General features: G+C 35.0%; 1 protein-coding gene across 44 annotated transcripts in view; it reads left to right on the top strand.

Annotated features, from left to right (window-relative positions):
• LOC100016606 (sodium channel protein type 1 subunit alpha) overlaps positions 1-16,244 on the top strand; it is a 248,514-nt gene that overhangs the window by 193,706 nt on the left and 38,564 nt on the right. For all 44 annotated transcript variants that reach the window (XM_056797257.1, XM_056797237.1, XM_056797250.1 and 41 more), the window contains 2 exons: positions 7,804-7,924; positions 14,186-14,340. In XM_056797257.1, the coding sequence (XP_056653235.1) occupies positions 7,804-7,924; positions 14,186-14,340 (276 nt within the window). The remainder of the gene's footprint in view (positions 1-7,803; positions 7,925-14,185; positions 14,341-16,244) is intronic.

The following is a 16,244-nucleotide window of genomic DNA, read 5'->3' as shown; positions in this document are numbered from 1 at the left end:
GATTAGGTTCAGGAGGTGATTGGTGGATTCCTTCAATCTCCACTTTTCCCTCTTGTTCTAGAATATCAGGGCAGTTTTCTTGGATAATTTCCTGTAGTATGATGTATAGACTTTTTTTTTTTGTCATGGTCTTCCAGTAACCAATGATTCTCAAGTTGTCTCTCCTGGAATGATTTTCTAAATCTTCTGTTTTGTGAATGAGGTGCTTCATATTTTCCTCAAATTTTTCATTCTTTTGATTTTGTTTTATATTGTCCTGCTGCCTTGTGAAGTCACTTGCTTCTAATTGTTGCATTCTGGTTTTTAAAGACTGGATTTAATCCCTGACTTTTTGGTCATTCTTTTCCTTCTGGTCTGATTTTCTTTGGAGGTCATCTTTCATCTTCTTTCCCTCATATTTCATTTTCTTTGCCTCATCTTTCATCTCCTTTGCTTCATTTTAAGCTGATTAATTTTGGCTTTCAAGACACTGTTTTCTGTTTCTAGATGACTTATCTTGCTTTTTAATTTCTTTTCCCAGTTGTCTTGAATCTCTCTTAATTGTGTTTTGAATTGTATTTTGAGTTCTTCCAAAGCCTTTATGCAATTTACTAGAGTTTTTTTTTTTTTGGCTTGGTGTTCATTCTTCTCTGTTCCATTTGCTCTTTGTTCATTGCCTTAATAGAAGCTGTCAATTGTAATTATTTTTTCTTTTTCTGTTGTTTGCTCATATTTACCCCTTCTTTACTCCCTGTAGTTGCCTATGCTCTTGCTTCTCTCATTTTGTGTTGGTTCTGTGGTTTGGGGCTTTTCTGTCTTAGTCAGCAAATCTCTCAGCACAGTCTGTGGGGGAGGGATGTTGGAACTTAAACTTCCTGGCCCTCTGAGGGCTATATGAGATTAAGTCCAGCTGAGTTGACCTCGCAAAGCTGGATGTGCCCTGAGACAAAACCATGTGGAAGTGGGGTGCAATATGGAGTGTCTCAGCTGTTGCAATATGGAGTATCTTAGCTATGGCAACTAGGCTGCCCATTCTGTGCTTCTTCTCCAACTGCTTCCCCACTGCCTGTGTTCAATGCTCTGAGCCTGGCACATCTTTACCCACAAGGTACTCCCTCCACTGCTGGAGGCTTAGTGCTCTAGGGTGGGGAGGGGTCCTGAGATCTTCCTTCTTCCTTCCCCTTTAACCCAGAGTGTTCTTGAATTCAGGCTTTTTGTGGGATGTACCTTTTATATTGAGTCCAACAGGAGGGTTCCTTGGCTCTGTCCTGTTGTTCTGTCTGGATTTCAGTCCCCTAGGGGCATTAAGTTCTTAATCAGTATGGAAGGGCCTTCAGAGGTCTGAACTTTTGCTGCCTCTAAGCTGCCATCTTGACTCCACCTCCTGATTATAGGTTTTGTTTTTTTTTAACAGTAGAAAATTCTGTCATTTCATTTGACAGGGAAATCTATTTGAATATAAATATTTTCTTTCCCCATCTGTGCAAATGCAATATAAATACAAATAATTATTAGCATATATAATTTTACTTTGAAACAAAAATTTTCATCCTACAATTTCTATTTTTTTTTTATCTTAGGGATAAAATTAAACTTTCTGCATTGATTGTTACAATTTAGTTCTTCCAGGTATTCTTAAATTAAATTAAATTCAATACTAACATTCATAGCACCCATAATTCCCTTTTTCTTGGGACCTTCCTTTCTGAATGTGGCACAACATTATTTTCCACAAAACACTGAAACATAGTCTTTTTCATAGTAACTAAAGCATTTAAAAAAAAAGCAAAGCCCAACTAAGATTAACTGGTTTGGGTTTTTTTTTTTCCCCCATAACCCAGTTTTTGTGACTTATCTGCCTAGATGGAAAGATGTACATTTAGGAATATTATATTAGCTAGCATCTATTTGTGTGTGTGTGTGTATTATATTACATTATATTATATATAGCATTTTGAGGTTTGCAAAGTGCTTTACAAATATCTGTTTGTCCTCACAACAACTCTAGGAGATACATTTTATTATTTACCCCCATTTTTATAAATGAGAAAGGCAAAGAAGAATAGAGGTTGAGTGACTTGGCCAAGTTTATACAGCTGGTGAATGTCTGAGTCTTGAATGTCTTGAATCAGTATTTTTCTGACTCTAGAAGAAATGAGATGAGATAGATTTGGGTCATATTTGTGGAAAGCCATGAAAATCAGTCTGAGGAATTTGAACCCTGGATTACATTTGCTCAATTTTAAAAACTCTATTCGCATTGTTTTTAAAAACCTGAGAACCAGGACAGGGTCTGAGGGAAGCCAACCCCCAATGAGATGGAGTTCTCCTTTTTTGATTTGTTGGATTTTGATTGTTGTTGCTAAGACCAGTAAGAATGAAAAGGAATTCATCCATATGTTTAGCCTGAAGCTTTTGATAAAGGAGGACCTCTGAGATTCTTTGGGGATTCCAATCTAAATTAATCTGAAACCTGTCCAGTAGTATGCTCAGCTTTTTTGAGCCTCTATAAATTCTCATTCCACTCACTCAACTCAAATAAAAAGCTATGTATATAAGAAACTAAATATTCCTTCACTGTTGAGCAGGAACCAGTAGTTGTTTTTCTGTGCAAGGCTCTTTAACCTGTTCTGCTCTATTTCTGCTCTGCCTTAAAAGTGTTTTCTCAAACTGTTGTGTACGGGGAGTGATACTGTCACATCTGCACAGTACTAGTCTATCTCAGCTATTATTTAAAACTATAACCCAGATCAAATTGCTTACCATTTCCAGGAAGGGGGAGGGATAGTAAGGAGAAAGTCATTTTGGATCTTACAAGTTCATAAAACATATACTGGAAATTGTTATTACATGTTTCAATGTGGAAAAAAACACAGAACCATTAAAGTAGTGAGTAAAACCCAGTCTTTAATTAGGAAAGAGATAGTGCCCAATATTTAGTAGCCACATGGAGTCAAGGGCTCTGGGACTCTGGGAAAAGTATCTCTGAGAGAATCACTGAGTGAGATGATTCTCCAAAGATCAGTAGAACATAGGGATCTTATATATCTTTGGGGAACTCAGGACAGGGAAGTATGATTGACTGGCTTTGCAATGACTACAAGGAAATGAGGAGTCCAAGGCTGGATTATCAGGGAGGGATGGGCTACCAGGGAGAAGACTTTGATACAATGGGAGAAACTTCTAAGACAAAAGGGTACTTAAGATTTGATTATATCTACTAGTACCACCTAAACTGAGATCATTAAGATCTTTAAGGTCTGTTGTCTAGCCTGAAACAACATTGGTCTAGAACATTCCTTAAGGTATTTTTCCAAGGGACAAGTAAAAACTTGGGGTTCCCAAATTTCATGTTGACACATGTAATTGGGAAAATAAAATATTAAAATATTAAAAAAGCTATAATTTGTGCCATATTGCTTGCCTTCTCAGGGTGTGGGGGAGGCAGCAGATAGAGGGAGAGAGCTTGGAATTCAAAATAAAATTTTAATTTTAAAAATAAAAAATCAATTGGAGGTGGGGAGATTATAGCCAAGGTTCAAACTTCTTTCTGTTTGAATGCTAGGCACCATATAGACAGTGAGCATAGATAAAGTGGGAGTCTTGAAGTCAAAATGAAAAATATTTAAATCCTACTTCAGACATGTACTAGCTATATGAGCTTGGGAAAGTCATTCATTTCACAGCCTCAGTTTCCACACTTGTAAAATAAGAATAAAAGCTTCTATCTTCAAATGGTACTATGAGGATAAAATTAGATAATGCATATTAAAAATGTTTTATGAAATTTAAATTAATGTATGAAGGTGATCCCTACCCAAGTATTTAGCCTTTTAACGCTGCCACAGAACTTACATTCCTTCTATACAGCAACCAAAGGCAAAATGCCTTGGGGGAGGATGGTTGAAATACAGTCTCTTTTGACCAGATGCCATTTTCTAATAGGTAACTGTGTCATATTCCTGCTTTAAGTTCTCATAGAGCATTTTGATTTATAATGCTCTAATGCATACATATATTGGGTGATATTGTATATACCAATTATCTATATTTGGTCTTACCCTTTACTAAACTGTAAGGACTCTGTAAGACTATGCATTAGCTAAGCTTCTGTCTCCTGCCCTAGCCTAATACTTTGTACAAAGTGATAAATAGGGGTAGGGACTGTTTCTATATCCCAGTCAGCACTTAATAAATATATGTTAAATTTAATTAAAGGAAGATTGGCTTTCTTGTTTAGTCTCCTCAGATGAACAATTCTACCCATTTCTGTAGGTATATTCCATGTAGATGTCTCCCAGGAAATAGCCTTCCGAGTTATTTTTTCCCCCTAATGTTTTTAAATTTTTCAATCTTTTATAACTTACATCAAAACTGACTTGTATGGGGGGCAGCTGGGTAGCTCAGTGGATGGAGAGCTAGGCCTAGAGATGGGAGGTCCTGGGTTCAAATATGACCTCAGACACTTCCCAGCTGTGTGACCCTGGGCAAGTCACTTGACCCCCATTGCCTAGCCCTTAACCACTCTTCTGCATGACAACCAGTACATAGTATTGACTCCAAGACGGAAGGTAAGGGTTTAAAAAAAAAACTGACTTGTAACAAAAGAAGCAGGAAGTGTTCCCTTACATTGAGTCATGGGTTTTTTCTAGTTATAATCCCAAAATCTAGAGTTTGCTACCAGAGAACAAGTTCCATTTTCAAAAATATATCCCTGATAACAAGCCAAATTTACTGTGAGAAGGATAATTTAAGTAAAGAGAGGATAAGCATCAACATTACAGCCTTGGATGTTGAATTCCTTGATAATTCTGTGGCTTTCGTTTCAAGGTAACACATGGTGCAAAGAAACATTTCAATAGCCCCCATCTCTAGAATTCTGCAATAACAATAGCAAAAGAGCAGAAATGGTGGTTGAGTTTGCTAAGAATCACAATGTATTCCACTGATGAAAGTTAGTACTTTACAGGTAAGATTTTTGTTACCAGTGAGTTGGCTTTAGTAAGAGAACTGAATTGTCAACATTGACATTCCCTTAACATATGAAATGATACAACATAACTAAGTCCATAACTAAAAGGAAGGATGGTTTACAGGATCTCCTTGGAAAGAGAAAAAAGGGGTCAGGGAAGTTAGTTTTGCAATCCAATCAAAGGCAATAATAAACATAGTTTCATTGAGTGTTGGTACATTTTCACATACATGCTTATATATGTATAAGCATGCATATGCTTATGTATAAGCAAATAGACCATCATAATTGTAATTTTGGCAACATTTATTATAAAGAATGAAGCAAAGGAATTCCATAAAAATTTGACAAAATTCTTCTAGCCAAATGCTTAATGATTTCAACGGAATGCCAGACATACGGGAGAATAAGAGAAAAAATATTCAAAAATATAAAGTTCAGATTAGAACTTAGGTTACAACACCACCCCTTACATTTAATTACTATGGCAGAAATCATAGGTCTCTTAACCTCTCTAAGTTTCTGTTTCATAAAATAGAGATTATAGCTAAATAGTGTAAATAATGAAATACCTTGAAGTAGCTATCTGTATTTGAATTTACACTATTCAAAGTTAAACTGTGTAAAATATGGCCATTGGTTCTAGTCCAATGGAAATGTGCAGGGCAAGTTGACCTCAGGGCATTCTCACCTATTGGGACTTAGCTAAATAATGCTTCTAATACCTAACACACTGTGTCATTGTGAGGACCAAATGAAATTATAAATGTTATTTATTCCATTTACTCATTATTCTTATTATTATTGCCTTTCCCAATTGTTATGGCAATCGAATAAGATAATAATTATAAAGTACTTAGCACAGCATCTGAGACATACATAGTAATTGTTTTATAAATGTTATTTTATTTTTTATCATTTAATTTTGTTTCATTATTTTTATTATTATTATAAAGACTAAATTTTACATTCCTTGCTCTTAAGCATCTTATATTCTATGATACTTGAGTTCTAAAAATTTCCAGTAATAAATATTTTTAAAATTAAGATTTCTCCCACTATTCTAGCCTCCCATAAGCAAATTGAACATACAAGAAATGAAAAAACAGATACATCTATACATATGTATGTATGCATATACATGTACGTATATATATATGTGTGTATATATATATATATATATATATATATATATATATATATATCTTCAGGTTATTTTTAATTCCCAAGTTAGAAATGTCTGAAAACATAGGTCTCTTTCTACACTTCAAGTCCATCACTCTATCCCTGACCAAAGGTCAATATATTTTTGTGTGTGCAGATCCTTTTCCTCTTTCAGTTTATATTCTAGGGTACCAAGTTTAAAGGATAAAAAACGTCTTGGTGACAATCTTGTTTTCCCTAGGAAAAATCAGACTGATATAAAGAGCACCTCCAAGAAGATGTAGCATAACTTATTCATAACACTTCAATTCTAGGCTAATGTATTTTGCCATCATCAACAAAGATGTAGGATGGACTTAGCAATTGTATTCTGTTTAGAAAAGATTCACATCTATTTTTTTTCTTTTAGCATGTAAAGATACATATTTCAAATAATGTTGTCATACTATTATTATTAACATTTTTAATTTTCTTCATATGGGTCTATTTCAAGCTCTGTAACCATTACCAGATGTATAAATAGCTACCATGTGTACCTGCCTCAAGTCAGTGAGTAAAATCTTTAACCTGTAGGTAAAAGAATTGGGCTTAAAAAAAGCAAAAAACTAGATGAACTTTGCAGAAACCCATTCTAATACAAAAATTCCAATGTATAGGAGCCAATAACTAGGTGATACAGTAGGTAGAGTGCTGGACCTAAAGTCAGGAAGGCTCATCTTCCTGAGTTCAAATCTGGCCTCACACACTTCCTACCTGTGAGACCCTACAAAATAAGCTGGAGAAGCAAATGACAAACCAGTCCAAGATCTTTGCCAAGAAAACCCTAAATGTAGTCATGAAGAGTCAGATAGGACTGAAACAACTGCACAACAATATCTGTATAGGAATACTTATTATCAGGGTAATGATAGGCAAAAGGAGAAAAACTGGACTTAATGTTTAAAAAAATGGGGGAGAAACCCATGTTCAAATATAAGTTCCACTTTTTATTTGAGCAAGTCACATAGTCTCTGAGTCTCAGTTTTTTCATCCATAAAATTTGGAACTTAGACTAAATAAATTCTAATGTCCCTTCCAGCTTCAACATTATAAGTTTCAATTTATGGATCCAAGAAAAGTGAAAGTAGGGCATTGCATTTATTCATGAGATGAAGGAAAAATTCATCAGTTAATGATTAAACTGTAAAATAATTTAACTGATGTCATTCTCCTCAAAAAAAGAAAATAATCTCTCCTCCTTCCTCAATTTCCTATTCATTCTCTCATTCTCTCATTCTCTCATTCTCTCTCTCTCTCTCTCTCTCTCTCTCTCTCTCTCTCTCTCTCTCTCTCTCTCTCTCTCTCTCTCCTTCCTTCTTATTTCCCCCTCTCTAATACCTCTTAATTTGGTCTATTCTCTATAACAGGCACTGAGTAATTGATACTGACTTATATTTGTCACTGAGATCACTGAATTTGCAAAAATCATCTCTCATTATTCTGATTGAAAGCTGATCATTTTCTCATGTATACCTTTGAAGTTTTGTTCCCCCTCTTTTAACTCTGTTAACTTCCAGAAAACTCCCAAAGGATGATTTCACAGCTTGAAGTTAGAAGGCCACATTCTTACCATGCTCCTTCTTACCTAGGTCTTTCACTAGTTACCAGAAATAAAATGGTCTCTGTTGTTATTTTCCCTTTTTATGCAGAAACTTAATGAAAGCAGCAGCTCTTCTGAAGGCAGCACTGTAGACATCGGCCTTCCTGAAGAGGAACAGCCTGTAGCTGAACCTGAGGAAGCCCTTGAACCTGAAGCCTGTTTCACCGAAGGTATGTGAGTCAACCGTCTGTTTTGTTGGATAAAGGAGAAAAGAAAGGATCTGGATGCATATAACATATTTAATTAATGACAAATTAAGAAACAAATCTATCCATCTGCCTACCTCCTCCCTCACAAAGCCATGAATTCCTTATGTTGCAAATAGAAAAGCAGTCCAGTATTTATTAGGCATCTGCTGCAGGAAGCACACTTTTCTAGGTGCTTTAGAGAAGACATGATCTTATCTCAGATGATGTTAGATTTAAAATGGTTGAGGTCTTAAACTGTAGTGATTAAAATAGTGGAAGATATAAATTGTGATAGATATAAGAGAGGGTGAGTAAATTTGACCGCAGAAAATATTTTTCACTACAGTGTCTTGGTTTTTAAATCAAATATAAGGTGGTAGCCAGGGAAATATTCCCAATTATTCAAATACCCAAGTCAACTGTGTTTTATAGAGATTTTTAATTAATACAAATGTGGAATTAAAGAAAAGAGAGAAAGAGAGAAGAAGGAAATAAGTATGAAGGGCCTTAAGCCAACATGGCCTAGACCTGAGTCTTAAGAGAGAGAGAGATCAGTCAGTCAGTCTTTTAACACTCACCACAAGGTCTGCCTAAGTAAGGATTATAGTGACACCAGGCCAGCATCATCTCAGCTGCTTTCACCAGCTCCCTCGTCTGAATGTTTCAGAATCAGTCCTTCCTCAATCTGAATGTTTTCAGAATCACCTCCTCAATCTGAATGTTTCAGAATGACTCCCTCAATCTGAATGTTTCAGAATGACTCCCAGCTCTTCTCTGAGCTGTTATTTTTAAGGGCAAAATCTCCTATGTCACCTCCCCTAAGTTCTTCCATCTACCAATCACTGTAGATGTTTTCCAAAAGACAGCCCATTTTGAATTCACAGCTGAGTAGATTAATCTCTTTAGTAAGTCAGAAAAAAATGCTGCTGTGTCAACTAATTTCATTAAGAGAAAACCTCTGAATAAGTTTTCACCTTTTAGGTCTAAGTAGTTTACAAGTTGCCCCACCTTTATAGGCACTTAGCATCCCTTTGTATCAATTCCAAAAATAGGCATGGCTCAAAGAACTCCTTTCCTTTATAAGTATGGTTTTCAAGTGCTTTCATTGTTTAGCAAGGAGTTTTCTGCCCTAAAGCAGTCCAGTGTAGGGACTGGGTAGAGATCCTCCCATAGCAAGGAGTTTTCACATTCAAGTAGAGTTCTCACTATCTGGTAGGGAATTATTTCAAGTAGGAAATTTGGAGGATTCCTCAATGTGGAGTAAAATTTTTAACATTCATAAGTCTGTGAAATTTTAAGGTTTACAGATGGAGTTTATATTTCAGGAAAAGAAAAACATACAAACAATATAATAAGATGGGGAAGGAGCTAAATCTGTCACTTAATTAACCTAGGGAACTCCCAGATGAGGAAATTCTCTCTGAAAATTCAGATTGACACCTCCTTGACAACACAAAATCTTGGAACAGTGAGTTTTTTAACTTTTTCATATCATAGACTTGGTTATCTGGTGAAACCTCTACTCAGAATAACTTTTAAATGCATAAAATAAAATTCACATATTAAAAGGAGACAAACTAAATTGAAACATGGTTATCAAAGTATTTTTAAAACAAGTTTACTCTTAACCAAAATGACTATTATGGGAGCTTTTTACATGATTGCACATTTAAAATCTATGTCTCAGGAAGAGGGAAAAGATGGGAGGAATTAAGAATGGGAAAGTGGGGGAAAAGGGAGAATTTTTCAACTCCAAAAATTTTTTTAATGAATTTAATTGTTTTACATGTAATTGGGGGAAAATACAATATTATTTAAAAATGTAGGGAGCATCTAGATAGCCCAGTAGATAGAAAGCTAGGCTGGGAAATGAGAAGTCTTAGGTTCAAATGTGGCTTCAAACACTTCCTAGCTGTGACCTTGGGCAAGTCACAATCTCAATTACTTAGCCTTTACTACCCTTCTACTTTCTGCTTTGGAATTGGTACTTAGTATTAGTTCTAAGACAGAAAGTAAGGATTTTGGGGAAATTTTTTTTTAAACACAATTTCATAGCCTCCAGGTTAAGAACTCCAATTAGAGAGCTTCCAAGGACATGGAAAGGGTAAGGCAGAGGATTACTTAGCCTGTATAATGTAGGATTTAAATGAATTTCCAACACTCCCAAAAATTATATTTTATGAACTTTATTAATAATCACTTGAAGTAGAAGGAATGAAAAGAAAATGGAAGAAAAAAAGCAATTATTTAACAAAATTAAGACCACATGACTAAGTTCTTCTTGCTGGTTTAAAAAACCTACTCCACCAAAGCTAGGACAGGAAGACAAGGGAGCAAGAGCCTGGGTTACACCAAATTTATATCCTCCCTCTGTCAGCACATAAGGTGAGGAGAGTGGGAATGCTGGGAATTGTAGTTTTTAGGGTAACACATTCTAATTAAACAGACTTAAACCATATAAATTTGCCTTAGACCCAACAGGAAGACAAAAGACCAAAAGGCAGGACGACACCAAATTTATATCCTCCCTAATAACATGAGGAGAGTGGGGTTCTGGGAATTGTAGTTTTTAGGGTAACAGATTCTAATTGCACAATAACAAAGGTGGGTCTTTGTTATTGTCTTTCTGACACAGAGGCCAGCAATCTGTTCTATTATCATACTATGTTATATCATATCATACAAATACTAAGCAGTATTGAAATATAAATTTATATTCTATGAATTCAATTCCACAAGCATTTTTTAAGCACCTAATATGTTCTAGGCCTTGTACTAGGCATTATGTTTATAAAGACAAAAACTAAATAACCCTTTCCCTCAAAGGACTCACCCACATTCTACTGAGAAAACCAAAACACAAAGAAAAATAAATGGTAAATACATACAAAGTAAATACAAAATAACTTGGAGAAGGAGAGAGAAATGCTAATAACTCAGAAAGGTGTCAGGAAAGTCATCCTATCAGATCTGACACAAAATGAGCATGGATTGGAAGGTAGAGATTCCTAGAAGCAAAATGAGGAAGGACAGCATTAGAAGAAATGTGAACAGGGTATTTAAAGGCTTATACATGAGAACTGGAATGCCATGTATAGAAAACTGAAAATAGGCTAATGAGCTGGAATGAAAAAAGGGGAGTAAGACAATAAGACTGGAAAGAAGAGTGGGTCTATCACAGATTGTAAAGGATTTCATCTACTATCTATCAAAATGAGAATTTCACATTTGATCCCAACCTACAACTAAGTCCCGAATGATGCCAGAAGAAGGCATTCACTACAGAGAGTATCAAACTATATGGAGCAAGTTCCTTTTGATTTGGATCTGAAAAGTCAAATAGGAATTGAGTAGGGAGATGGAGGATTTAGGCATATGAAACAACATGAATAAGGAGGGGACAGAGTAGTCCCATTTTGTCTGGGGTATAGAATAATATGAACTGAATGGACTAGATTGATGCATAAGGAAGATGAATCTGGAAGTAGCATGAAGGAAAAACTGAAGAGGGGAGAGGAGAAGCAGGTAGATCCATTAAAATACTTTTGCAATGGTTAGAGCTGCTATCCTGCAGCTAAGAGAAGCCAAAGCTTCTAGGAAGGAGGGAATGAGGACTTATACTAAGGTAATGGGGGTAGGAAGGAGGTAATGGATGTGAGAGGAGTTATGAAGGTACCTTAAACATACAGGAATTAGAGCACCAATGTGGCAGGCAAGATCAAGTGAATGAATGGTGGTGCCACCGCAGCTAGAGTGATATCAGAAGAAAGAGCAGATTAATGACAAACAAAAAAGGGGCTGATCAGTTTGAATCACCAGTAGGACATGTATGATGCAGATCTGAAGAAGAGGTATGCATCTAGAGTACCAAAAAAGGATAAACACTATTTGCAGGTACAATCAGAAGTATTTATATACATATTTGCATAAAACAATGCCTCTTGTTTATTGTGTTGAAAGTCAATCAGTTTCTTAGCTGATATCTAATATCTTTTATTAAGATAGTACCTTAATAAATGGAATCTTAACTATCAATTAATAAATCAATATTTATTAAGCACCTACTATAGGCCAGGCATTGTGCTGGACCAACTATTAAGAAACTAAGTTCTCTTGAAACAAGCAAGACAAATGTTTGATTTAACATATCCTTAGTATATATATATATATTTTTTTTAAAAGAACTTTAGGACTCATTAACACTTTGAATATGAGTGTGAATTCTCATTTACAAAATCTGCTTTATAGGCACTTAATGTTGTTCAGTCATTTCAGTCCTGGCTATGATTCAGGTCGCTGGACACAGAGGAATCTTCCTGATTCCCAGCCCATTGATCCATCCATTGTGCTAGCAGATAGAGGACAAGGTCTAAAGTCAAGAAGACCTGAGTTCAAATGGCCTCAGACACTTGTTTTATTTTTATTGTTTTTAGTCTTAAATTTTTTATTTAGTTAATTAATGTAGAATATTTCTCCATGGTTACATGCTTCATCTTCTTTCTCTCCCCTCCTCCCATCCCCCTCCTATAGCCAACATGCAATTCCACTGGGTTTTACATGAGACACTTACTAGTTGTATAACCCTGGGCAAGACACTTAAACTTGTCTGCCTCTGTTTCCTCATCTATAAAATGAGCCGGAGATCGAAATGGCCAACCACTCCAGTATCTCTGCCAAGAAAACCTCTAATAGGGTCACAAAGAATCAGACATGCCTGTACAAGGTGAAGGCCCAAATATAAACTTTATAGAAATTTGACTGCCCATTAAGACTGGACAAAATACTTGTGCCTAGTTTTAGTAAAGTAGTTAAAAATACTTGTTCTTTCATTTTCCTTAGATGAGCTATGAAAATGAATACTAAGTAAGCCTAGGAGATAATAATAGCTGCCATGTATATCACACTTTAAGGTTTATAAAGAGCTTTACAAATATTATCTCACTTTATCCTCAAAGCAACCCTGAGAGGTTGATGCTATTATTATTCCCTTTAGAAAGATGAAGTTTAAGCAGATGGAGGGTACGCATCTTGCCCAGGATCACAGACAGGGATCTGAACTCAATTTTCTGGATTCCAGGTCCAGAATTCTCTACGGTATCCATTAGTTGTATCTAAAGAGAAGGAAAATACTTTTATAAATGAAACAGCAGACTTAAGATGAATATAATACACCATGCCCAGAGTCTTTAACCCCATTTTGTTTGGTCTTCATGGGAATTTGAGGCCATTAGACTTTTAGAGTATATGAACTACCATTCTTCTTGCTATTTTCTATCTCGTTTTGCTTTATCAGTCTAGAAAGCCTTTCCACCTCTTGTCTACCTATCCATCCTAAAGACCCAAATTTAATCCCAAACCCCCCATATAAACTTTCACTGATATTCTTTTGTGGCTTTCTTGAAGTTTTATTTAAATGAGGTGCGTGGCTCATTGGAAAGAGTCACTGGATTGAGAGTCAGGAAGATCTAAGTTTGAATGTTGTTTCAGATATTTAATAACTCTATGACCCAGGACAAATCACATCACCTCTATGAGTCTTAGTTCTCTCATCTGTTAAATTGGGTTAGTAGGAGCTCTTGCCTCACAGTTTTGTTATGAGAATCAAGTAAAATAACATTTAAAAGCACTTTGTAGACCTAAAAATGCTTTCTAAATGCTAACTATTGTTATATATAACAATTTTTTGTGTCTTTATTCCCTGCTCCCCATGCCCCCAGAGGTCCAGTATTTAGTATTATGTCTTTATATGTAATATGTGCTCAGTAAATATTTTATTGACTTAATTTTTATATAGCACTAAAATAAGCAGGAAGCTCTAGGAGAGGGATATACTGACAAATACCACTACCAATCACATTTTTCTGAGCCATGAAAATTTAGGAAATCACTTTGAATGCTGCACTAAACTCTCCTAAAGAAAGCCCAAATAGCAGAAAGAGCATGAGCTTCAAAGTCATATGACCTTGGTTCAAATCTTGTCTCTGTACTACTTACTACTGTTTTAAAGCCACTTCTCTCTGATCCTCTTTTCTTCATCTCTGAAATGAGAGAATTAGGCTAGATATATTCTCCTGTCCCTTACACTGGCAAAGTCAAAAGAATAGAGCACAATGCAGAAAGAATTGCTTCCTAGAAAGTTAGGAAATATCCATGCTAGTGAAATAATTAAGAAGGAACGTGCCAAAATTATTTACTTTGCCATGAGTTGTTCCATCTTTTCATGTTACAACCTATTCCCTACAGGCTGTGTACGAAGGTTCAAATGCTGTCAAGTCAGTGTGGAAGAAGGCAGAGGAAAACAATGGTGGAACCTGAGAAAAACCTGTTTCAGGATAGTGGAACATAACTGGTTTGAGACTTTCATTGTTTTCATGATTCTTCTCAGTAGTGGCGCTCTGGTATGTGAAAAAAAATGTTTTTAATTTCATATAAAAGTGAAGATTATTTTTCCATATCATATTTATGCCCCAAATGTTTTTCAGTACTACCACTGTTCAAAACTTCCATACTGTAAGCTATTATTTTTCCCATGAACCATTTTGAAAGGATTTCTGTGTACTTTAGGTAGTTAATCCTGAAAATCCCTAAATGTATCCCTAAAATATCTTAGCATTCACCCAGTGAATATGAATGATAAGCTTTTTTATCCTACTGTTAGGCAAATATGCAGAACTATGTTGCAGCAATATATTTAATAATATGTATGTTATTTGAGGTCTAGGGTTCAAGAATATATTCAGAGTTATGCAATTCTGTTTTTGAACAATTTAGGAGCTAATGTCTATAAGTCCTCAGGGACCATTTCTCAATCTATTTAGTATTGTGTTCAGTATTCTCCTGCCACTCAGGAAACAATAAATGATGATAATAAGCAATGGGCAGCTAGCCTAAGTAGCTCATTTAAAGATTTTTATTTCCCTTTAATATGCAAGTGTTTCATTCTTGTCAAAAATCAATCAATGTTTTCAATGAGTTAGTTTTTTTCTGCCTAAGAAATTCAAGTTCCAGTATATTAAAGAAAATATTTGAAAAAAAGATCACTAAATAAAGGTGGAATGATATTCTTCATCTATAAATTAAAGGAGTTGGATTAGATAATCTCTAAGATTTCTCAAAACTCTAAACCCTATGACCCTATAAATGACATCTAAAAATGTGTTTGTACTTGAAATCAGATTGATTATATACTTTGCAGCTAAAAGTGGAGCTCTATATAATCAGTTAAAACAAGACCTGAAGCTTATTATGATTTGCATACTGAACTTCTTATTGCAAAATTCAAACTGAAATCAAAGAAAGTAGGTAAACCTATCAGATCATATAGGTGTGAACTAAATAATATGCCTTTTGATATGAAGTAAAAGTGATTAATAAATTTAAGTGATTAAATTCTGATAGAAAGATTGCCTTAAGAACTATGGATAGAGGTTCACCATATTGTACAGAAAGTAGCAACAAAACATTTCAAAGAAAAAGAAGAACAAGAAAGCAAAATGACTGTCTGATGAGACTTTACAAAAAGCTGAGGAAAGAAGGGAATTGAAAAGGAAAGGAAAAATGGAAAAATATACCCAACTGCATTCAGAATTCTGGAGAATAGTATAGAGAAAAAAGATTTTCCTTAATGAGAAATGCAAAGAAACAAGAAAATGATAGAAGGGGGGAAACAGATCTTTTCAAGACAATTAAAGATAATTATGACATGATCAATATGGGAATATGTATTGCATGAAAGTCCTAATATACCCTATTTCAGACTATATATTGCCTCAGGGGGAAAAGAAGGGGAAAATTCGATTCAAAAAACCTAAAATTATTTCTACATGTAAGTGAAAAAAAATAAATTTGAAAAATAAAGAAAATTAGCAGTATCAAGGGAATGTTTCATTTAAAAAAATGGTCATGATAAAAGAAAAAATGGCAGGACTTATCAGAAGCAGAAGAGATTAAGAAGGGGTATCAAGAATATACATAAGACCTTTACAAGAAAGATAATAGCATCATTAATAACTATGATGGTATGGTCATTGATCTAGAGCTAGATATCCTAGAGAATAAAGTTATATAAGACCTGCAAAATATTACTAAAAATAAGGCTATTGGAGATAATGGAATTTCATTTGAGCTATTTAACATCTTAACAGATAATGTTGTTGAAGTGCTGTACTCAATATGCCAAAACATTTTAAAAACTCAATAGTGGCCACTGGGTTGGAAAAGAAGCGCAATGGCAAAGAATGTTCAAATTACCAAACAATTTCACTCATTTCATGACATCAAGGTTATGCTTAAGATTCTGCAA

Source organism: Monodelphis domestica, chromosome 4 (assembly GCF_027887165.1).
Source record: "Monodelphis domestica isolate mMonDom1 chromosome 4, mMonDom1.pri, whole genome shotgun sequence".
In the NCBI taxonomy this organism is placed as follows: Eukaryota; Metazoa; Chordata; class Mammalia; order Didelphimorphia; family Didelphidae; genus Monodelphis; species Monodelphis domestica.
The sequence above is the reverse complement of the archived record's forward strand: the minus strand, read 5'-3'. Positions and strand labels throughout refer to the sequence as shown.